The sequence below is a fragment of the Taudactylus pleione genome, unplaced genomic scaffold (assembly GCF_031769625.1).
Source record: "Taudactylus pleione unplaced genomic scaffold, aTauple2 ptg000139l, whole genome shotgun sequence".
NCBI classification, from domain to species: Eukaryota; Metazoa; Chordata; class Amphibia; order Anura; family Myobatrachidae; genus Taudactylus; species Taudactylus pleione.
In genome coordinates, this window is record NW_028284541.1 from 4,056,505 (window position 1) to 4,080,800 (window position 24,296).

The 24,296-nt window shown below is 44.2% G+C and overlaps 1 protein-coding gene across 5 annotated transcripts in view; it reads left to right on the top strand.

The window, feature by feature from the left end:
• LRRC9 (leucine rich repeat containing 9) overlaps positions 1-24,296 on the top strand; it is a 151,131-nt gene that overhangs the window by 87,187 nt on the left and 39,648 nt on the right. For all 5 annotated transcript variants that reach the window (XM_088473719.1, XM_088473718.1, XM_088473722.1 and 2 more), the window contains exons 18-22: positions 290-481; positions 5,357-5,482; positions 7,339-7,479; positions 13,486-13,663; positions 18,058-18,278. In XM_088473719.1, coding sequence (XP_088329845.1) covers positions 290-481; positions 5,357-5,482; positions 7,339-7,479; positions 13,486-13,663; positions 18,058-18,278 — 858 coding nt within the window. The remainder of the gene's footprint in view (positions 1-289; positions 482-5,356; positions 5,483-7,338; positions 7,480-13,485; positions 13,664-18,057; positions 18,279-24,296) is intronic.

Sequence of the window (24,296 nt, forward strand, 5' to 3'; positions counted from 1 at the left end):
CACATCCCTGATGAAAACACATCAAATTTCCAGCACTATATACTGCTGCACCTTTGTATAATGCCCTCAGTTTCATATATGTATCTGTAAATCTGGCTTTGATACTAGCCAGTGCCTCCTCGGCCATTTACCTCGCTGCACGTCAATGATTGAATGTATGTATATATACATTCAATGTGACAACTGATTTTCTTATCTGAACTGATTAACTTCAAAGAAGTACAGGTGTTATTGTTTATCTCTTTTTTCTGATTCCAAAAACAATTCTCTCTATTCTCACTAATTACAGCCTAATTTGGAATATCTGGATGCCAGCCATAACCACGTGACGACTCTGGAAGGAGTTAAAGCTTTGGGGAGGATGAAGCACTTAGACTTGAGCTGGAACCAGTTAACAAAAACTAGAACCGAAATAAACATTTTGCACAAACAAGCAGCACATCTTCTGTCATTGAATTTAGCTCACAACCCCCTGCAAAAGGTCAGTCTGACTAACAGGAGCAGCATAGACCTGCAAATACCCACCCTTCCTTTATTCTCTTATACAGCCATTTGGGCTAATTCTTAGATGGGAGCAAAGCAAAAAACAGCCAGTAGCTTTACACCTTGATAAGACCATGTTGCAATGCAGGTGGGGCAAATGCAAGAGGGCAGCTTGCCCCCCCCCAATATTTGAGAGAGGCGCCAAGGACACACTGAGGACACTGCACATGTGCATTACTGGGAGCTGAGTAAGTACCATGAGACACCACAAAAGGTCAGCGCTCTGATTGGTCCATGAGTCCCTGACCTGTGTCACCAGAGATCAGCAGCAGCCTCATGGGAGGATTCACCCGAGCCAGGTAGCAGTTCCTGACGGATCTGTGTAATCAGTTGATGCTAGAACGAAGTGGGCTAAAGGGACCTCTGATGTAACAACCATGTGACCCGCAATTGCAGGGAGAGGGGCAAGGTCGGTGTGCTAACAGTTTTACTATCCACGTGGATATCTACTGATAATAGTAACCTGTGGTGGGGAAAACGAGCCACCTTGCCCGAAGAATGGCAAGCAATGCGAGCCCGTGAGGGTACACGTTGGGTGTTCTGAACTTGAGCCATCCTTGCTCCTGCCCTCGCGGGTCACATGGTTTTGCCATAAGTGGTCCTTTAGCTTACTTGAATTTAGACCTAACACTGTGTAATATTTGCTGAGTGCTGAGGAAGAATGGAGCCCCTGTATTGAACAGAAATAGTTACTTTGTTGGATACACAGTTACAGCTTTATGTAACATGTCTATATCCTACTGAAATCTGAGGGCTTTTTTTGTTGTTTTTTATAACAACATTTTTTTGTTGTTTGGTTTTTGGTCATTATAATGTGAAGTCTGAGCATACATACCTTCCTCTTCTCCGTGTAACCAGCCCAGCATAGTGTGTGTAGTGGTGTCTGATAATAATTCCCATGTGTGGCATAGATGCATTGTGCACTGCACCTAGTGCTAAACTCACTGCATTATTAGTTGTTCCAAGAAGTGCGGGATTGGGAGTCCCTATGTCTGTACTTGGGTGGAGTCTGATGTTGTAGTGCGTGTTCATATCTGTACATAGGGCGGCCAAATGGAGCAAAGTTTGTGACATTTGATATATATATTTGTTTTTCATCCTTGAATTTATTTTCTTGTTTTGTACCTACAGAATATTTGCATCGGTATGTGCATATAGTACAGGGAAAAGATGTATACACTGGGCTCAATCCTATTAGGTGCAAGTGCGGTCATGTGAGCTGTTCTCATGGGAAAATCACGTTGCATGATGGTCTTTGTATTCCTAGAACGTGGTTCAGCACACTCTAATGATAAGCTCCTAAGCCTACGCCATTTACAACTCCTGGCAGCATGCAGTTGGTGCTCAGGCCGGGCGACAGGGGCTACAAAGGGTACTCCTGTCCCGGGCCTCAAGGTTTAGTAGGGCCCGAGGGTCAAATGGGGCTATTGTGCTGGCAGCATACCCTTCCAGACGCAGTATGGCACGCCCGGGATCTGACGTTGATACCGGGAGATGTGAGTTTTCCGTACTTACTATGCTGAGTGCTCCGAGCTGCACTGCACACTAGAGGGATGGAGAGCCGGCGGCTGGCCCTTGCAGGGGCTGAGAAAGCTGCTGCTGTCGGCTGTGTCGTGGTATGGAGAGAACACACACACTTGAGGGGGCCCCTCAGAGATATTATAGTACTGGGCCCCACGACTTCTGTTGCCGGCCCTGTTGGTGCTGGTTGGATAAATTGTCTGTAGTGGGACGCGCTATTGGCTGCATATGTTCCCTGAGATGCGCGGTAGCGCTGTGTTAGTGATGTCTCTGTCTCTGTGAGTGAACAGACTGGGAGAGAGCAGCGATGTCTGTATACCGAGGCCAAATTAGCAAAAGCAAAGACCCCTCAGGCTTACTGATCTCAGTCGTCAGGTAGGTGGAGTGCAGTGGCGGATCTGGGGGGGGGGGCGATTGGAGCGATCGCCCCCCCTAGCACAGTTTGTCCGACCTTTATCATCTCTCTCCTCTGCATCATTAAGTTCAGAGGAGAGAGATGATAATGGCTGGGCTTTGCTGTGCTGTGATCGGAGCTCCCGTCTGTCACTTAGGGGGATGTGTCAGTGACAGGCTGTCACCTGACCCGGGAGCCGAGGAGGAAGCTATCACAGCCGGCTCCTCACACCCTGTGATCAGCTGTGTGGTCTAAACAGACCACATGCTGACCATTGCTAAAAAAAAAAAAAGCAACTTACCTCTGTAAGGGAGCGAAGATCGTGGCTCCGATGATGTTCTCCCTCCAGTCAGCTGGTCTCCTGGCTCCTGCACTGTGACCCTGGTCAGCTGCTGCATTAAACAGCTGACCGTGTTACAGTGCAGGATGGGAGAGCAGCTGGCCGAAACCCGGAGGGAGAACATCACCGGAGCAGCGGAGGTAAGTGAAAGTAAAGGGGGGGATGGGGGGTCGTGGGGGGGATTGCCGCGAGGGGGGGTCGCAGGGGGATGGGTGGTTACCGCGAGGGGAGGGGCAGGGGGGCGGAATTAATAATTAACTCGCCCCCCCTAATACAACAGTCTAGATCCGCCCCTGGTGGAGTGGCGGGTTACTCCAGCTGCCCCTGAGGGGGTGACAGTCAGCAATTTAGGGGCACCAAAATTATATTATATCTTTCCACCCCCAACCTAAAAACGTTGTGGCACCCCTGGACAGATGTATAATGTGCAGAGAGAATTATTGGATGGGGAGTGTCCAAATTGAAATCTAAATTGCAGTGTGAAAATAAAGCTATCCAGCATTTGTGGGCTACATGCAAAAGCAGCTAGTATTTACCCACATGCAAAAACAATAAATGTATTTGCACCCTTTGTATTGCAACATGGTTTGTTCCTGGTACCAAGTAACTTGCTTTTTTTTTGCTTTGTTCCCAACTCATAATTGGCTCCAATTTGTGTTCAAGTGTTACTTATGTTACTTATGTGCCTATTGTTTCATGATTGTGTAATTACAGGGCCATACAGATGTGTCCACATACATCTTGCCTCCGTGCGCTACAAGTCTTGCTCAACATAACTCCGGAGCTCCGCGAGACTCTGTAGCGTTGAGTGTCTTTTTTTTGTGCTGCTTTTTACCTTCAGATGCGACTTATTCGCACAGCGATGTGAATAGGACGCACAAGCAGCTTCTGCTGATTAAATTGATATGCGGCATGCCTCATTTCTGTGTGTGACTGCGGGTTTATCTGCATGCGAAGTACTACGTTACAGTCAGCGGCAGCGTCTTTTGCGGCAGTTGCAGTGACACCAGCGGCCATGTTCAGACGGAGATTCTGCACCTCCACAGGGCTGTTGCAATCTTGGATGATGACACCGGTGGTGTGTCTTACTACGCACAATAACGTGCACCTCTGATCAGGCCCTTAGTGTTCACTGTGGTATGTTTGTAGCGCCATTGTTCTTGTATATGAGCATGCAAAGGCAAAATATTACATTGTTTTATTTTCAGTTAATACTTTAACTACTATATTCCCTAACAATACTCTATTGCAGTTGATGTGATTTTTTAACATACAGACATTCCTCACTTAAAAACCTACTCGTTTAACAACCTTACGACCAGCACTCTCACCAGCTGGAACCCATAGTACAATGACTAAAATGTTATTCTGAATGTCTTTTTTTTTTATAACTTTTATTGTACTGTACAGTATGTAAGAGTTATGCAAAGTAAAACAGTCACAGTATCAAGTTTGAGTTTCCTTTAGACCTTTTCTTTATTTAGAATACATAAAAATGATTACCTCCTGGCTCCTCGTTTAGTAACCAATTCGTTTAACGACCTAGGGGCATATCCAATTAGCCCCGAACACTGTTCGGGTGCTAATTAATCCCCGTGATCGGTGAGAAACAGGGATTTTTCGCCGATAATCCCCGATATTCGCCAATATTTTTTTTCTCCCTATCCTATTAATTTGGGTGAATTAATAGGATAGTTCGCCCGTTAACACATAGGAGCCGCGATAAGCTCGCGGCCCTATGTGTTCGCACCTTTTTTTGGGTGAAAAAACGGCACTTATCGTGTATTTTTTTTCGGGACACATCAGGTCCCAAAAAAAACCCCTGATAAGTACCTTTGTCAGGCCGACTTCGGGGCCAATTGGATAGCCCCGAGCGAGCCCTGGGCAAGCTAATTAGCCGCGGTAATTGACCTCGGCTAATTGGATATGCCCCCTAGTCAGTCGTTAAGTGAGGAATGTCTGTATTACAAAAATAAATCCTAACAGAAGATTGTAATTGGTTGCATTTATGCTTCCGCTGGCATGAGAAAGCCATCAATGTTTATTAAGAACCCAGAAATATATATTTTGCTTTGTTACACGGTCTGCAATAGGAAAACATTATCTGACTCAACAAAAACTCAATTACTCAGTTTCATCTCCACTAAGGCTGTCGCACACATTTAGCATATTGTGATGTCTGATGGTCTGAGCGACACCAGATTTTCTGTCTTTTCACTGTCTTCATTACGAGCTCTTCACCCATCCTCATTGTACAAAATCCAAGATTGAATGTCAGAGAGGAAACTCAGGCTTTCTTGTGACTTTAATAAGGAGGTCATCATTTAGCTGAGACTGGCAATTGCAACAGCCACTTTCATGAGTTTTCATTGAAACATCTTGAATACATGACCTAGTTTTTTTTTTTTGTAAAGCCCCTTAGAGGCAACACAATGTGATGCTGCTCCTGTGCTCATGTGTAATACACATGGTCATTATTTCCATTTAACTGCAAAAACAGGACAATAAAAAGTTACATATGATAGAGACCATTAGCTGACATGGCTGTTCTTTCCAAGCCAGCTCTAGTGCGTATGGAAGTGATTGGAAGGTTAAAGTCGCTGACTCATTTGGATGGGGTCCTGATCACCGAGGATGAAGCTTCTGAATCCTCAAAGTTTGTTTCTGGAGCCCGAATTACACAGGTTTCTACTTTTTTATGGTATTAATGTATATTTGCTTTGAGAAATAGTTATAGAAGCAGGCCCTTGTGTTCTGAAAGGGAAATCTGCAAGCTTCACATATCCCTGATTAGAAGTATTAAGAAATAGGCCATTGGGTTACATGCTTATGCACCATATAAATGTCTTCATATGAATGTTAAAACATATAAACATATTTTCCAGTAATCAGCGTTCTCCCATTTATTTGGTCAATGTTTTATAGGGACTTTTATTTTCCTTTTTGACTGCCATTGTGGCCCCAAACAGATACATAATGCAGAGCCCAATCTGGTGACTAGCATACATAGCAGATTTATTATACAATGCAGACCCCAATCTGGTGACTAGAATACATAGCAGAGGTATTATACAATGCAGAGCCCAATCTGGTGACTAGCATACATAGCAGAGGTATTATACAATGCAGACCCCAATCTGGTGACTAGCATACATAGCAGATTTATTATACAATGCAGACCCCAATCTGGTGACTAGCATACATAGCAGAGGTATTATACAATGCAGAGCCCAATCTGGTGACTAGCATACATAGCAGAGGTATTCTACAGTGCAGACCCCAATCTGGTGACTAGCATACAGAGCAGAGGTATTATACAATGCAGACCCCAATCTGGTGACTAGCATACAGAGCAGAGGTATTATACAATGCAGACCCCAATCTGGTGACTAGCATACAGAGCAGAGATATTCTACAATGCAGAGCCCAATCTGGTGACTAGCATACAGAGCAGAGGCATTATACAGTGCGGAGCCCAATCTGGTGACTAGCATACAGAGCAGAGGTATTCTACAATGCAGAGCCCAATCTGGTGACTAGCATACAGAGCAGAGGTATTATACAATGCAGAGCCCAATCTGGTGACTAGCATACAGAGCAGAGGTATTATACAATGCAGAGCCCAATCTGGTGACTAGCATACAGAGCAGAGATATTCTGCAATGCAGAGCCCATCCAAGTAGCAAACCCGTTCCTTTAGGTATTGTGGCTGCTACTGTATGTAACATCTCTGTAATAAGCACTCCATATTCACCAGTTGCCTTTAACCACTTACCTGGCTAGTTTGTACAAATTCTATTTGTCACAATGTGATTTCCTAGTACAGTGTGCTTACAGTGTACCTGTCACGTATGCACTTTAGAGGCAGCCATTTTGTTGGCTGAAACAATATTAATAAAAATGCCTTAATAAAGATTTACAATCAGTGTCGGACTGGACCACAGGTGTACAGGGAAAAACCCCTGTGGGCATCAATGCCTGAGGGCCACACCTCCTCCAGGGGTCAGGTTCCAGACTATGCATTATAGGAGTACATTGTTACTCTAATAGATACTCACTAACTTGGTGGAGCAGGACCAGGGTTTGTTTCTATGGAAACTACATGAAAGTTATCCCTCCTGCCTATCAAAGTGGTTGGTTTTGATGCACCCCTGTCCCCTCCCTGTTCTTTGCAGGATGACTCTCTAATTATTGTCAAAGTCCCTCTGTGATGTCTGACCAGACCTCCTCTGGTGGCTGCTCACACCCCTTAAGCATGGGCCCCTACAACTGCATTCCCCTGGTGAGCCCTTCATGCCCCAGTCTGACACTGCTTATAATTCATTAGGAGTAGGAACTAGTGACACCACTAAGGCACGATGAAAAAAGTGATAATACTCAAATGGTTTCTGCATCTTAATATCACAGCTCCCTTTACACAACATACTGAATTCTTCTGTCCAACCACTAGTTCTTACAAGGGACTAGCAACTTAGCATGAGTGGAAATAATAGAAAGACTCAACTCTTTATTTTCCAGTTAATCAATGTTGTATTTTCAGGCATCCCTGCGGATCAATGCTAGAACCGATGACGTTAGACCGCGCTGTCTTAGTGTTCTACCTACTGCTCAAATCTTCTCTAAAATTAGCAAGAACCGCCTTGATCCATATGCTGAATTTAATGACAGCTGGTATCAAACGGTAAGAAAAACATTTACTCACAGGCATGATACTGTATATTCTCTAACTTTTATAAGTAAAGGAAATATTTACGGAAAATATCAATATGTTAATATATGTACAAGATTAAAATATTCAAACATCTGTAAAAGAGCCCTGACTTTTACAGTGAGTAAATATTCAATGACTGATGTAGAGTTGGAAGCATTTTAGAATCTGGCTGGAAAAAGAGATTCATCATTTTGCACAGTATCTCCAAGTGTTTGTGCATTGTGTGTCCATCTCAGCAAGAGTAACATGCACCAGGAGAAAACACTAGTATATGTGCCAGGTTTATGCTTGTTGTAAATGCTAAAGTTACAGTACACCTTTTGTACACAGTATAAGTATTTAATAGTATAAATAAGACAGTCTGGGGGTGATTTAATCGGGGACAGCAAATTTGCTACTTTTAGGGGTCAATTTAGTTGCAAGCAATGCCAACAATGTGCCATTGCAATGGCATGGAAATGCCAGCAATGACGCACCAAATCACCCCAATTTAGCCCAGAAATCGCAGATTTTGTTTGCAGCTCCATAGGGCTATGTACAAACATACAGTACACATTCTCTGAGCAACCGGAAGTGCAGCATATGCTTGCACTAGATCGCGGGCAATGACACTTTTGACTCAATTAAATTGACCCCTTAGTGTTTTGCAGCAGACTCCACTGAAGTGAATCTGTCCCTCTGTGTCTGGCAGTGTTAGTAATAAACGCTAAAGTCACATTTATTGTTATTTATTATTTACCTTCACTGTTTCAAAAATACTTTAGTGAACCAATATTTGGGATAAATTAATATATATTACTTCCTTTTGATTTGTGCTTTTCACATCACTTAATTATTCTCTTACACCAAAATGTTCAATATTCAAAACATGTGGAAAAACACAAACATTTCCATAGATGGTGCAATATGTACCAACATATATATTTCTTTGTATAACAGCACTAAAATTATTATTTATACTATATAAAACATGCCACAATGATTAAAGATTGGAGGCTTTACCAGATTCTTGTGCAGTGTGCGGGTATGTTTAAACTTTAAAGATGGAGGCTCTGGAACCTCTAACTTGCTTCACAAAGTCATCTTGTGAGGCCCTATGCTAGTGAAGGGGCTTGGCCAAGTATGGGATGTGACCTCACCCTGATTGGTAAACGCTGCTCTATGAATAATGTGCATGCCACCATGTGGGAGAGAAACATTGCTCCGCCGCTTTGGCTGGCTCAGGCCTCCCATACAATTCCAGGCATTGGTAATCTGTACTAGGGTTGGCCATCAACCATCAATTGTTAGAAGCCATAGATGGTCACCCATCGATGGCCGCAGGTTTTTACCATTGATGGCGGACAACCAGATGGTCTACTGCCCTCGATGTGGGCCGTGGGCTTGTTAGACAGTCAATAGGTCATCAGGGACAAAAGGTCGACAGGGACAAAAGGACAACATAGAAAACTTGGACATGGATAAAGATTGACCGGTACAAAAGGTAGACAGGGTAAAAAGGGTAACACAAAAATGGTCGACCCATTTTTTTTTTTTGTTAGGGTTAGTCACTTATCAGAGGGTTCGGTTTGGGCACTAGAAGGAACGGTTTGGGTTAGGCACTTACCCCGACGGTTAGGGTTAGGCACCAGGAGGGAGGGTTAGGGTTAAGCACCAAGGGGAGGGTTAGGGTGAAGATTAGGGTTAGAAAAGAAAAATCATGTGTCAACCATTTTTGTGTCAACCCTTTGTCCCTGTCGACCTTTTGTCCCTGTCGATCTATTGCCTGTCTAACATTTGTTGTCTAGCTAGGCATTGTCTGTCTAATTCCTATCTATCTTTTATTGTACTATGTAAAGCGCTGCGGAACACTTGTGGCGCCATATAAATAAAGGATAATAATATACCAAACCCGCACTGCAGACAGAGGGCTTGACTCAGCTTGGATCGCAATTCTGCATACGCACGCACTTCACCTGCGATAGCAAGCCAAACCACTGCGATTGCAATGCAATCTCAGCACCACATAAGGATGCGCACTTCTGTAATACTTAGCAGAATAGCGAAACCATCGGTACAATCGAGTACCATCGGACCCATACGCACACTTGCACAAGCTCTGACCTTACTCAGGAACTGCTAACAGCCACGCATGCTATGAGACCTTACACTGCATATGGCTTCGCAGTGGATAATTTATGCACGCCCCTGAAACGGCGTGCGAACGCACTGGCAGGCCTGCATGCGGCCGACCATGCCTCCGTTACCACCCACACATGACACTTCCTGTCAGTCACTCTGCGATGTGTCTGCGTAGCCTCTGTGATCGCAGTCCCCATCGCAGCGGCATGCGCAGAATGCAACAGTCGGCCAGTTGAGTGCGTATTAGCAACTGCGAACCAAGCTGAATCAGGCCCAGAGTGTAATGCGCAGCACAGAGCTACTAGGCTGTCAGCCAGCTGCTGCACCACACCTGATTCAGTCAGTCACAGTGTGTATGTGTTGGGAAAAGGCTGGGTTGGGCCGCCTCGCTGACTTGACAGGCTGAGGTAAGCTGTCAGTCAGCAGTCCAGCCCCGCCCCCGGCTCACTCACATACACCACAGTGCTACACTGATTCTGTCTCTGACATCAACGCAGACCAAGTTTCTTGTGCGCATCCACAAACCTTCGATGGTTTAACATTGAATAGTTTAGTACCATCGATGGGTAATGCTGGATCTATGACCGATGGTGGGCGCACCGATGGCCGTCCCTAATCTGTCTCTGTTTTATGCGCAGTGTGGAAATACTTATTTTACCAGACAAAAAGAAAATGTCTTGTGCGCCCAATTATACGTCAGACACTCAGAGCTTATACTATCAAATGTAAAAGTACATGCGCCCCAATTATACGTCAGGCCCTCAGAGCTTATACTATCAAATTTAAAAGTACATGCGCCCCAATTATACGTCAGGCACTCAGAGCTTATACTATCAAATTTAAAAGTACATGCGCCCCAATTATACGTCAGACACTCAGAGCTTATACTATCAAATTTAAAAGTACATGCGCCCCAATTATACGTCAGGCACTCAGAGCTTATACTATCAAATGTAAAAGTACATGTGCCCCAATTATACGTCAGGCCCTCAGAGATTATACTATGAAATGTAAAAGTACATGCGCCCCAATTATACGTCAGGCACTCAGAGATTATACTATGAAATGTAAAAGTACATGCGCCCAATTATACGTCAGGCACTCAGAGATTATACTATGAAATGTAAAAGTACATGTGCCCCAATTATACATCAGGCCCTCAGAGATTATACTATCAAATGTAAAAGTACATGCGCCCCAATTATACGTCAGACACTCAGAGATTATACTATCAAATGTAAAAGTACATGTGCCCCAATTATACGTCAGACACTCAGAGATTATACTATCAAATGTAAAAGTACATGTGCCCCAATTATACATCAGACACTCAGAGATTATACTATCAAATGTAAAAGTACATGTGCCCCAATTATACGTCAGACACTCAGAGATTATACTATCAAATGTAAAAGTACATGTGCCCCAATTATACATCAGACACTCAGAGCTTATACTATCAAATGTAAAAGTACATGCGCCCCAATTATACGTCAGACACTCAGAGATTATACTATCAAATGTAAAAGTACATGTGCCCCAATTATACATCAGACACTCAGAGCTTATACTATCAAATGTAAAAGTACATGCGCCCCAATTATACGTCAGACACTCAGAGATTATACTATCAAATGTAAAAGTACATGCGCCCCAATTATACATCAGACACTCAGATCTTATACTATCAAATGTAAAAGTACATGCGCCCAATTATACGTCAGACACTCAGAGATTATACTATCAAATGTAAAAGTACATGTGCCCCAATTATACGTCAGGCACTCAGAGATTATACTATGAAATGTAAAAGTACATGTGCCCCAATTATACGTCAGACACTCAGAGATTATACTATCAAATGTAAAAGTACATGTGCCCCAATTATACATCAGGCCCTCAGAGCTTATACTATCAAATGTAAAAGTACATGTGCCCCAATTATACGTCAGGCCCTCAGAGCTTATACTATCAAATGTAAAAGTACATGCGCCCCAATTATACGTCAGACACTCAGAGATTATACTATCAAATGTAAAAGTACATGCGCCCCAATTATACGTCAGACACTCAGAGATTATACTATGAAATGTAAAAGTACATGCGCCCCAATTATACGTCAGACACTCAGAGCTTATACTATCAAATGTAAAAGTACATGCGCCCCAATTATACGTCAGACACTCAGAGATTATACTATCAAATGTAAAAGTACATGCGCCCCAATTATACGTCAGACACTCAGAGATTATACTATCAAATGTAAAAGTACATGTGCCCCAATTATACATCAGGCACTCAGAGATTATACTATCAAATGTAAAAGTACATGTGCCCCAATTATACGTCAGACACTCAGAGATTATACTATCAAATGTAAAAGTACATGCGCCCCAATTATACATCAGACACTCAGAGCTTATACTATCAAATGTAAAAGTACATGCGCCCCAATTATACGTCAGGCACTCAGAGATTATACTATCAAATGTAAAAGTACATGTGCCCCAATTATACATCAGACACTCAGAGATTATACTATCAAATGTAAAAGTACATGTGCCCCAATTATACGTCAGGCACTCAGAGCTTATACTATCAAATGTAAAAGTACATGTGCCCCAATTATACGTCAGACACTCAGAGATTATACTATCAAATGTAAAAGTACATGTGCCCCAATTATACGTCAGGCACTCAGAGATTATACTATCAAATGTAAAAGTACATGTGCCCCAATTATACGTCAGACACTCAGAGATTATACTATCAAATGTAAAAGTACATGCGCCCAATTATACATCAGACACTCAGAGATTATACTATCAAATGTAAAAGTACATGTGCCCCAATTATACGTCAGGCCCTCAGAGCTTATACTATCAAATGTAAAAGTACATGCGCCCCAATTATACATCAGACACTCAGAGCTTATACTATCAAATGTAAAAGTACATGCGCCCCAATTATACGTCAGGCACTCAGAGATTATACTATCAAATGTAAAAGTACATGTGCCCCAATTATACGTCAGGCCCTCAGAGCTTATACTATCAAATGTAAAAGTACATGCGCCCAATTATACGTCAGACACTCAGAGATTATACTATCAAATGTAAAAGTACATGCGCCCCAATTATACGTCAGGCCCTCAGAGCTTATACTATCAAATGTAAAAGTACATGCGCCCAATTATACGTCAGACACTCAGAGATTATACTATCAAATGTAAAAGTACATGTGCCCCAATTATAAATCAGGCACTCAGAGATTATACTATCAAATGTAAAAGTACATGCATGTTGCCCCTACACAGTGGAGACAATGATTTTGTTAACTGAATGAGAATGCAGCCTGTCAGTGACATCCCTGAGGCTAAAGCCCACAAAATGGTCAATTTCTGGCAACTGGCAATGAATGTAGAACTCGCACATGTTGTCTTTCTAAACCTTTTATTTTTCTATATACTTAGAGTTTTTAGCAGCAGGAAAGACAGCTATTATTCGTAATCTCAGAACACGGCTCTCTGAGGTAACATTTCTCCCAGCTACGATCTGGCTGATCATGTGAAATCTTGTCATTCTCTTACAAAGAGAGGTTAAGAGCTTGACTGTCAGTTTAAATTCATCTGTTTCCAATATGGCTGTAAGAATGATGTATCTTATATGATAACCATAGTGTTCAGCGCTCAGATATAAAGGAAGTACACATTTGTAGCTGTTGCCAAGGCAACCAGGATTCGTTGTGTCTTGATTTATTAACCCAGGATAACCATTGCGGTGGAAATGCTTTGTCAGCATAAAACTGGTTTAAAATAGTTTTATCTCAAATCTTTAACTTGCACATTTCTTCCAGATTACATCAGTAAATTTTGATGGACAGAACCTCTCCAAAATGGCACACTTAGAGAAACAAAAAAACCTGCGCTGGGCATCATTCAACAGCAACAATCTGGCCAGCATTGAAGGCCTAGAACATTGTGTGATGATAGAAGAGCTCTGTCTGGATGAAAACTGCATCACAAAACTAGAAGGTATTCTGTTTTCCCACACGCTATGTAGCACAAAGGCAGCTTCCTCACTGCCTGACCCCAGGGGCCAGACTGTATACTGCCAAAAAGTGCACCACCCCTATAAACTCATATTCTCAAAAAATGCCGCACAAACTATTATCCTGTTTCTCATAATGGGCCTGATTCTCTGACACTATGCCGACATTCACACAAATGATTGAGCACATGTCCCATCGTGTTAGCGCATAGCATCGCAGGACTGATTGCACTGTCCCAGAAGTGTAATGGGTGTTTCTGGGCAGTGACTGGGAGGTGGCTATTCAGGCGCATAGAGATGCACTGTTTTATGGGATTGTCGCGGGCATGTTGCCCAAGTGGTTGCGAACTCAGATGCTTAATCGCTTATTACATTGTTAGCCATACTCTGAAGGAGTTTCTGCACCTAGCATAGGGCTATCATATATAGCTGTCATATATACAGTACTTGTCAAAGTCTAAGCACACCAGTATATTTTAAGGAATTTTAAATTTAACTGCACAGTAACTAAATAAAACCTGTTTTATTGGCTTTGTTTACAATATAAACTGTTTGAAAAATAAGGAAATAAAAAAAAATACTTGTTTTGACTTTTAGGCAAGTTTATTTAGGTAGTTTTAGGTAGTCTGCTTTCTTTGAAGTGATGACCCTTAGCTTTGATAAGTGCTTTGCATATCCTTGGCATCCTATCTACTAAATTTTCCAGCTTTTGGCAATCCATTAGACTCCAGCAGCTTTGAAGATCCTCCCAGAGGCCCTCAGTGTTGGTAGGCGTCTGTTTTCGGACTTCCCTGTCTAGTTCTTCCCACAAAAGCTCGTTGGGGGAAACATCTGGTGATTGAGGTGGCCATTCCATTTTTGTTACGACTTGAGGGTCTTGTTTCTTTTGCAATTATTTAGTACACAACTTGGACATATGTTTTGAATCGTTATCTTGTTGGGAAACGAAATTCTGACCCACAAGTCGCCTTCCGGAGGGAATCGCATGACATACTAATATGTTGTGGTACACCTTTTGATCCATTATTCCGTCAATTCTGACTAAGGGCCTGATTCAGACCCACTTGCGAGCGGCTGTCCGCTCGCAAGTGGGTCGATGGTCTGCACTGAGCATGCGCACGACGGAGGGAGCTCCGTCGTGCGCATGCGCCAGACACGACGAGCGAAGGACTTTCCTTCGCTCGTTGTGTCCGATCAAAGGGGGCGTGCTGTCAATGTTGATTGACAGCACGCCCCCTTTGGTGGGCGTGCCGGGGGCGTGCCTCCCTGACGGGGGCGTTCCCACGGGAACGCCTCCCGTCAGAAGCCGGCCCACTGACATCACTAGTGATGTCAGTGGGAGTGATTTTGGCTCTGATAGAGCCAAAATCACTCCGGAGCTTGCGGTTGAAAACCTCAACCGCAGGCTCCGGCTCGCAATTTCGATGGTCGCGATGGTCACGACCATCGCGGCCATCAAAATGCACGCTCGTATAGCCTGTGGGTGGTGACCCACAGCTATACGAGCGTCCAGGAGGACGCTCCATGAAAATGGAGCCCGGCCCTCATGCAGAGCGTGCGCTCTGCTCAGAGCGTACGGCTCTGAATGAGGGCCTAAGTCACCAACTTGCCTCCTCCATGCTTAACTGTTGGCGCTACACAGTCTGGGAGAAAGCGCTCACCTGGATACGACGCACAAAAGCCCAGCGATGCGAGCCAAAAAATAACAAATTTCGATTTGTTGTTCCAAAGCACCCTCTTCCACTGTTCCTCAGTCCAATCTTTATGCTTCTTAGCCCATGCGTACCTTTTTGCTATGTTTGTAGCACGTAGAAGTGGTTTTCTTACCGCAACCCTACCACTAAGGCCATATTCCTGCAAGTGCCTGGCCACCGTCCTATCGGACAAAGGCTGGGAACGACTTTTCCGCAATTCCCTTCCTATTTCCGGAGTGGTCAAACGTCTGTTTCGCTTGCTAGTAGTCACAATGAAGTTGTCCTCAGGAACTGCATGTGTGTAGCATTATTATGTGTATAAGTGGCTCTGCCACCGTGGGCATTTATTATATATACTGTAGAAGTGGTACTGCTACCGTGGGCATTTATTATGAGTATAAGCGGCACAGCTACTGTGGCCATTATTATAGTATACTCATTTTTTTTACACATTTCTATCAATTCTCCGGGTTGCATCAGTGCGGAAATAATGTATTTTGTTCTTTTTATCATACCCCATTCATACACAAGTAGCAGAATGTACGATAAACAAGCTTCTTTTCGATTTCAGGGGGTGTGTTCAGACTTTTGACAAGTACTGTATATATATATATATATATATATATTTTTTTTTTTTTTATTTTTTTTTTTTAAATAAATGCAAATTAAGTACTGTAGTTTGTTTTTTATGCTCATTTTTATTTTGTTCATATAAGAAGATATCTTTACCTATGATATTGCAAATTAGTTTTCTATTCATTAAACTCTTATTATTGGTTGACATTCAATTTGTTTTCCAGACCAACCTTTGCAAACTGATTCGGTAGCCACATAATAATGACTTTTTTTAGAAGCTTGGTTTTGTGGGCGTTTGTGCTGATCTTAGCGTTTACCTTCAGTATATCACTTGTGCAGAGCAGATCATTGTGCAGATTTTCCATTGAAATTAGATTAGTTTCTGAACCTGCACACCCAAACTTTCATGCTGGCTGTCTGGCATGAATCTCATAGACGTGATGTATTAGAATGGTTATAGGGAAAAGTACAACTTCCTAAGCTAGCAAAAGCCACATATATTAACAGAAAGACAAACTCTTGATGAATGGCAATTATGGTTCAATGTATCTCTAAAGACAATAAGACTCATTTAAATAAATGTGACCTCTTGTGCCAACTTTTGTGCAAATTGATTTTTTACAGGAGCAAAGATTTGTGGGCCAGAAAGTGGCACCTGTGGGAATGCAAATGCTTACACGTCTGCTGGGAGGAGCTCAGTGGACCCATGGGTGTCAACTTATGAGCACAAATAAAATGCCCCTACGTTTGTATAAATGCATAAGATTGAAATGCCATTTTTGTGGGACAAGATAATATAAACATACTTCCCAACATTGATAAAGTCTGTAGCGGGTCTCCTTGCGCGCTCGCATGCAAAATGGGGCATGACCCTGTGACCTGCCTAAAATGCGGTTTTCTCCTCGCCCTCCGTCCTTTGAGACCAATCTTCTGAGGTTTTCAACACACCATTCATGGTGACACACTCAAAACATGCAATTTTGCTCCTACCAACCATTCGGAAAGCAAATATGAAGACATCAAGTGATGATTGTTTAGGCCACTGATTCTCAAACTCGGTTCTCAGGACCCCAAACTGGCCATGTTTTCCAGGTCTCCTCACAGAATCTGAAGTGAAATAATTAGCTCCATCTGTGGATCTTTTAAAATGTGTCAGTGAGTAATGACTACACCTGTGCACCTGCTAGGTGACCTGGAAGATGTAAGTTGTGTGGGGTCCTGAGGACCGACTTTAAGAACTACTGGTTTAGGCGAACGAATAGCAAAATGTGATCTTGACGTGGCAAAGTCTTCCCCGGTCTCCCAATTCTTGGCAGATCATTGGTAGATCCGGTCTCCTTAAATGTGACAAATTTCGTGCCAACAGTAGACTGGTTATACAGCCTATTCGTTCAACAAACTGTCTTCCAGAATACCCCTTCTTGGCAAACACTGTCACCTGAACATGTGTTTGCTTTGCTGACACAGGTCAGAGGCTTTAATTGCTAACGACAAATGGAGAGAATGCAGGTTCCATCATCAGGAAGCCGATCACCCGACGCATTCTAAGAATACGATGGGTGGCTTTTCAGGGCAGCGATTGTGATGCCTCCTTGGCCTTGTGTTCTTGGCAGCGCTATCGGTCGCACACCCCAAGTGACAGCCCTGGCTGCTCCAAATCATGGAAAACACTTCATCCAAAAAACCCAAGTCCTAAGCACTCCAGATAACACATCCTATACCTGAACATGAAAGAAGTGACTACTATGGTGGACTTTCTGGAGTGTATGGTATAAGACCATGGGAGGAAAATGAATGAATAATGGTTTCTATGGTAAAAAGTGCCATTCCAGAACTGAAGTAAATATGAGAATTCTGTATGTGATATAAAGTAATACAATATTTACACCCATAGTTCCGTATGCAACAGACACCTATTTCCCCAAACTGTGTAGCACTTTGTCTATGTGATACTGCTATCACTCCTATCACAAAGAACACGGAGGTGCTTTTTCAGCATAAATGGTTGAGTGACAGGTCCACTCAGCAACCGCAGGCACTGCCATGGACGTGCTTTCTGTGTAATCTGCATATTTTAATAGATTTCTCTTGTTAAAATTATTTTCCAGGGCTTTCAAAGCTTGTGAGACTTCAGCATCTCAGCATTGACAACAATCATCTTACCAGCTTTGACAGGGAGGTTATTGATAATCTGTCTCATCTTCACTACCTCTCTGCTGAGAGCAATAACATCACTTCGCTGGCAGGATTGCAGAAAGCCCACTCACTTATAGAACTGTATCTGAGCAATAACCAGATAACTAACAACCAAGAAATCTACCACCTTAAGGTAAAGATTTTATATGCAGTTATTTTGTGTTTATGCAGTAAAAACCGTTGACATTTAATGCAGCAAGAGATTTAATGTTTTATACTAATCCCTGTGTAAATGTACAATGGTCAACTGTGGGATTTGGAGAGTTCAATCAGTTACCTTGATACAGGTTGCCTACCTCTGTCTTGTTACATACTTTAGATGTAGTTTATGTCGGCACTTGGAATACCAGCGCCGGATTCCCAACCGCCGGCATTCCGACGGTAAGTATTAGGGCCAGGGGAAGGGTTAGGGTTAGGCACTAGGGGGAGGGTTGGGTTTGGCTGCAGGGGAGGGAGGGTCAGGCTGTGAGAAAGGTGGGTTAGGGGAAAGGTAAGGGGTTAGGGCGTCGGGATTCTGATAGTCAGGGTGCCACTGTTGGCATTCTGACTGCCGGCAACCTGACCGCTGGCATTCCTTACCCAACCCTTACATCTTTAGTGATCTTCAACTTACACTGGGTACACACTTGATATATCATTTGTTCTTTCAACGAGCGATATATCGCGAGTGCAGCAGCGGGTGTGTACACCTGATATGTCTGTGAACGACGTCATTTACAGACATATCAGGTCGGCCCTACATTACAGCCGATGCCTATATATCTGAAAGATACAGCAGTATATCGGTGCATCTGGCTGTGTATACGGGTACCCACTATCCGTCCATACACTTGCTGTTGCGATGTCAGCCCAGGCATATCAAGAGGCCGATCGGTAAGTGTGTATAGCTTACCAATAGGCCGCTCAGACGCCAGTTCGGTCTGCTGACCGATCCGTCGGTGCAGTGTGTACCGGGCATAAGGACGACAAATAACATATTTGGAAAACTTCTGAGAAGTGCATATTATATACACTAAGCTTCCAATAGAAACTATAGCGCCGTTATGATGGGAGATGTTAGGTTGTATTCTTTACTTTTATATTTAACGCCTTTAGATCACCGTTTCCCAAACTTAGGGCCTGATTCAGACCCACTCGCAAGCGGCTGTCCGCTCGCAAGTGGGTCGATGTTGTGCACTGCGCATGCGCACGACGGCGGGAGCTCCGTCGTGCGCATGCGCCAGACGCGCCGAGCGAAGGAAAGTCCTTCGCTCGTTGTGTCTGATCAAAGGGGGCGTGCTGTCGATGTTGATTGACAGCATGCCCCCTTTGGTGGGCGTGCCGGGGGCGTGCCTCCCTGACGGGGGCGTTCCCAAGGGAACGCCTACCGTCAGAAGCCGGCCCACTGACATCACTAGTGATGTCAGTGGGAGTGATTTTTCTCTCTGATAGAGCCAAAATCACTCCGGGCCTTGCGGTTGAAAACCTCAACCGCAGGCTCCGGCTCGCAGTTTCGATGGTCGCGATGGTCAAGACCATCGCCGCCATCAAACTGCACGCTCGTATAGGCTGTGGGTGGTGACCCACAGCTATACGAGCGTCCAGGAGGACGCTCCAGAATTATGGAGGGCAGCCCTCATTCAGAGTGTGCGCTCTGCTCAGAGCGTACGGCTCTGAATGAGGGCCTTAATCCTCAAAGCAGGGGTGGTTTAAGAGAGATGGGGACCCATGTGTAGTCTCCATACCCCCACACCCTGCCAGATCTACTGCGCATGAACAGATCTTTGGAAAAATTCCACCCGCTCCAATTACCCTGTGATAGAGAGGTCAGTATAGGTAATAGGGGCAGGGTCTACTGGACACGGGCCAATGTGCATTATTATAGATACGCCCATGCCTCAAAGACTCCATACAGTCCAGGTTTTAAGGATATCCATGCTTGAGTACAGATGGATAAATCAAAAAGACAGAGTGTCAGAGAGACGGAGCCTCACTGTCACTTTGGACAATACATGTAATATTTCATACGGGCAGAAGGTGGCATTTGGGGTAGAAGAGACCCCTTTGTTATTTACATCATATATTTATGTATTGTTTGTTTTGTGGTTTTTTTCCCAACGAGTTTAATAAATAAAACAACATTGTAATCTTACAAGCCCCAACAAATTGCACTTTCTAGTAATATATAGTTAGCAAGATATCTAAGACAATAGTAGGGTGAGCATTACATGACACGTAAAACATTGGCAGACATTATTACTACACAAACATTAAAATCAGGAAATAATACAAAGCAGAAACGCGCCACCTGGGAACCAAAACTAAACGGTATGGGTATTGTGTGGCTTATCGACATTCAGAATGTCGACAAAAAAAAGGGGTACAGCTTTATGACGAACATGGCATGTCGACATGGTAGTGTAATGCAGTGTACAGCATTGTAACTATACCCGCTTTAGAACTTTAAACATAATGATAAATCATTATGTTTAAAGATTTAAAGCCGACACAGTTATAATGCTTTACATCACATTACTACCATGTCAGCATGCAGGGTTCAACATGCCGCTGTCCTCCTTGTCGACATTCTGAATGTCAAGCTCACTACATCCCAATCACACTCTGGGCTTCATTCAGAGGCGGCCGTACGGTCTACGACTGCACGGCCGCCTCGATGTTTGTCCAGTACGCATGCGCACGAGGGAGCCGGCTCCTTCATGTGCATGTGTGAGACCCGCTACGACCGTCTCTCTTTCCAAAGGGGGCAAGCTGTCGATGTTGATTGACAGCTCGCCCCGTTTGGAAGGCGGGCCGGGGGGGTGGCAGCCCAAACGGAGCCAGAAGCGCCGGGACAGAGCCAGAAGCTCTCCGGGGCTTACGACAAGTGAGACCCTACCCTAGGGTCTCGTCGTAAGCCCCGATGGTCGCGATGGTCTATGACCATCGCGACCATCACCCTAGCAGTCGTTAGAGCTGTGGGTGTAAACCCACAGCCTAACGACCGAAAAACAGAGGCCGGCAGTCAGGATGCAAGCGGCCGCTCAGTTTCTGAGCGACCGCTTGCATCCTCCGACTGCCTCTGAATGAGGGCATCTATTCCCAGACACATCACCTAGAAACAGACAGAAATGTCTTAATCATAAACTAAAAACAAGTACACCTATTATATGCAGCAATGACTACCACAGTGCACCAAAGCACAGATAACAGACAGTTTAAATGCCATTTTTTGGCAGAAGTTAAAGTAGGTATTCATAAGAACTATTTAACAGAAGTAAAACCATAAACACTAGAGACAAGAAGTGACTGGATAGTTCCAGCCTAAAAGAAAAGTCTGAATCAAAGGTCCCTCCCCCAATGACTAATATATTTGGAAGGGTTAGATACGGGATCCCAGCGGTCTGGATGCTGATGGTCAAAATCCTTATGGATTTTGGTAAGTATTTTAACCGTAGCCTAACCCTAACCACCCACCCCTCCTGCAGCCTAACCTTAACCCACCCCTCCCGCAGCCTAACTCTAACCATCCTGTCCCACAGCCTAACCCTAACCCTCCCCCTAGTGCCTAACCCTAACCATCCTATCCCGTAGCCTAACTCTAACCATCCTGTCCCACAACCTAATCCTAACCCTCCCGCTAGTGCCTAACCCTAACCATCCTATCCCGTAGCTTAACTCTAACCATCCTGTCTCACAGCCTAATCCTAACCCTCCCCTAGTGCCTAACCCTAACCATCCTATCCCATAGCCTAATCCTAACCCTCCCTCTAGTGCCTAACCCTAACCATTCTATCCCGTAGCCTAACTCTAACCATCCAGTCCAACAGCTTAATCCTAACCCTCCCCCTAGTGCCTAACCCTAACCATCCTATCCCGTAGCCTAATCCTAACCCTCCCTCTAGTGCATAACTCTAACCATCCTGTCCCACAGCCTAACCCTATACCTTCCTTCTCACAGCCTAACCCTAACACTCCTCCTATTGCCTAACCCTAACTATTCTATCCCGTAGCCTAACTCTAACCATCCTGTCCCATAGCCTAATCCTAACCCTCCCCCTAGTGCCTAACCCTAACCATCCTATCCCGTAGCCTAACTCTAACCATCCTGTCTCACAGCCTAATCCTAACCCTCCCCCTAGTGCCTAACCCTAACCATCCTATCCCGTAGCCTAATCCTAACCCTCCCTCTAGTGCCTAACTCTAACCATCCTGTCCCACAGCCGCCTAACCCTATACCTTCCTTCTCACAGCCTAACCCTAACACCCCCCCTATTGCCTAACCCTAACCATTCTATCCCGTAACCTAACTCTAACCATCCTGTCCCACAGCCTAATCCTAACCCCCCCTAGTGCCTAACCCTAACATCCTATCCCGTAGCCTAACTCTAACCATCCTGTCCAACAGCCTAATCCTAACTCTCCCCCTAGTGCCTAACCCTAACCATCCTATCCCGTAGCCTAGCTCTAACCATCCTGTCCCACAGCCTAATCCTAACCCTCCCCCTATTGAATAACCCTAACCATCCTGTCCCGTAGCCTATCCCTAACCCTCCCCCTAGTGCCTAACCCTAACCATCCTGCCCCGTAGCCTAACTCTAACCATCCTGTTCTTCAGCCTAACCCTATACCTTCCTTCACACAGCCTAACCCTAACCCTCCCCCTATTGCCTAAACCTAACCATCGTGTCCTGTAGCCTAACCCTAACCCTCCCCCTAGTGCCTAACCCTAACCATCCTGTTCCACAGCCTAACCCTAACCCTCCCCCTATTGCCTAACCCTAACCATCCTGTCCTGTAGCCTAACTCTAACCATCCTGTTCCGCAGCCTAAGCCTATACCTTCCTTCCCACAGCCTAACCCTAACCCTCCCCCTAGTGCCTAACTCTAAACCTAACCCTAGTACTGTCGGTATCTGTCGGCATTGTGACCGTCGGCAACCTGACCGTCGGGATCCTGACTACATCCCATTTGGAAAGCAGTTGCTGTACCCTGTAGATGTAATCAGAGGGAGAAGTTTACGAGCCTTTGGTGGTTTCAGTGTTAATATTGCAGGAGCACATATGAAATGCAAAATATAAATTAATCATTTTCATCAATGGAGGGAGGTGAAATTCACCAACATATTTGTGTCTTATCTGATACCTTCAATAGCCCTTGTTGTAATCTGATTGCAGCAATAAGTGCAAATCACTACCTCAAAGAGCCTGGGAAGGATACTCTCTGGGCAGTGTGGAAATGACAGTCAGTGTAGCCTGGAGACCGCACAGCTCGTGTGATCCAAGTGTCTCCATCTCCTCCTCTTCCCAGGAGAGGGCATCTTTGAGTAGATATAGTGTGTATATATATATAATTATATATATATATATATATTAGGCGTGTGCACCGGCCACTTTTCGTGTTTTGTGTTTTGGTTTTGGATCTGGATCTTTCTTCGTGTTTTGGATCTGGATTGGTTTTGCCAAAACCACCCTTCCGTGTTTTGGGTTCTGGGTTTTGTGTTTTGGATCTGTATTTTTTTTAAAAAAAGCATAAAAACAGCTAAAATCACAGAATTTGTAGGTTTTTCTGCTCCTATGCTATTATTAACCTCAATAACCTTAATTTCCACTCATTTCCAGTCTATTCTGAACACCTCACACCTCACAATAGTGTTTTTATGTCCAAAAGGTTGCACCGAGGTAGCTGGATGACTATGCTAAGCGACACGAGTGGGCGGCACAAACACGTGACCCGTCTAGGAGTGCCACTGCAGTGGCAGACAGGATGGCAGTTTGAAAAACTAGGCCCCAAACTGTACATAATGCAGAGAAAAAAAAGAGGTGCAAGATGGAATTGTCCTTGGGCCCTCCCACCCACCCTTATGTTGTATAAACAGGATATGCACACTTTAACAAACCAATCATTTCAGCGCCAGGGTCTGCCACACAACTGTGGCTGAAATGATTGGTTCGTTTGGGCCCCCACAAAACAAGCTGGCAATTAATCTGTCCCTGCACAAACTGGCTCTACGGAGGCAAGATGTCATCCTCATCCTCCTCATCCACCGATTCCTCACCCTCTTCAGTGTGTACATCCTCATCCTCACAGAGTATTAATTCGTCCCCGCTGGAATCCACAACCACAGGTCCCTCTGTACGTTCTGGAGGCTGGTCTCCCTGGAAGAGTTGATAAT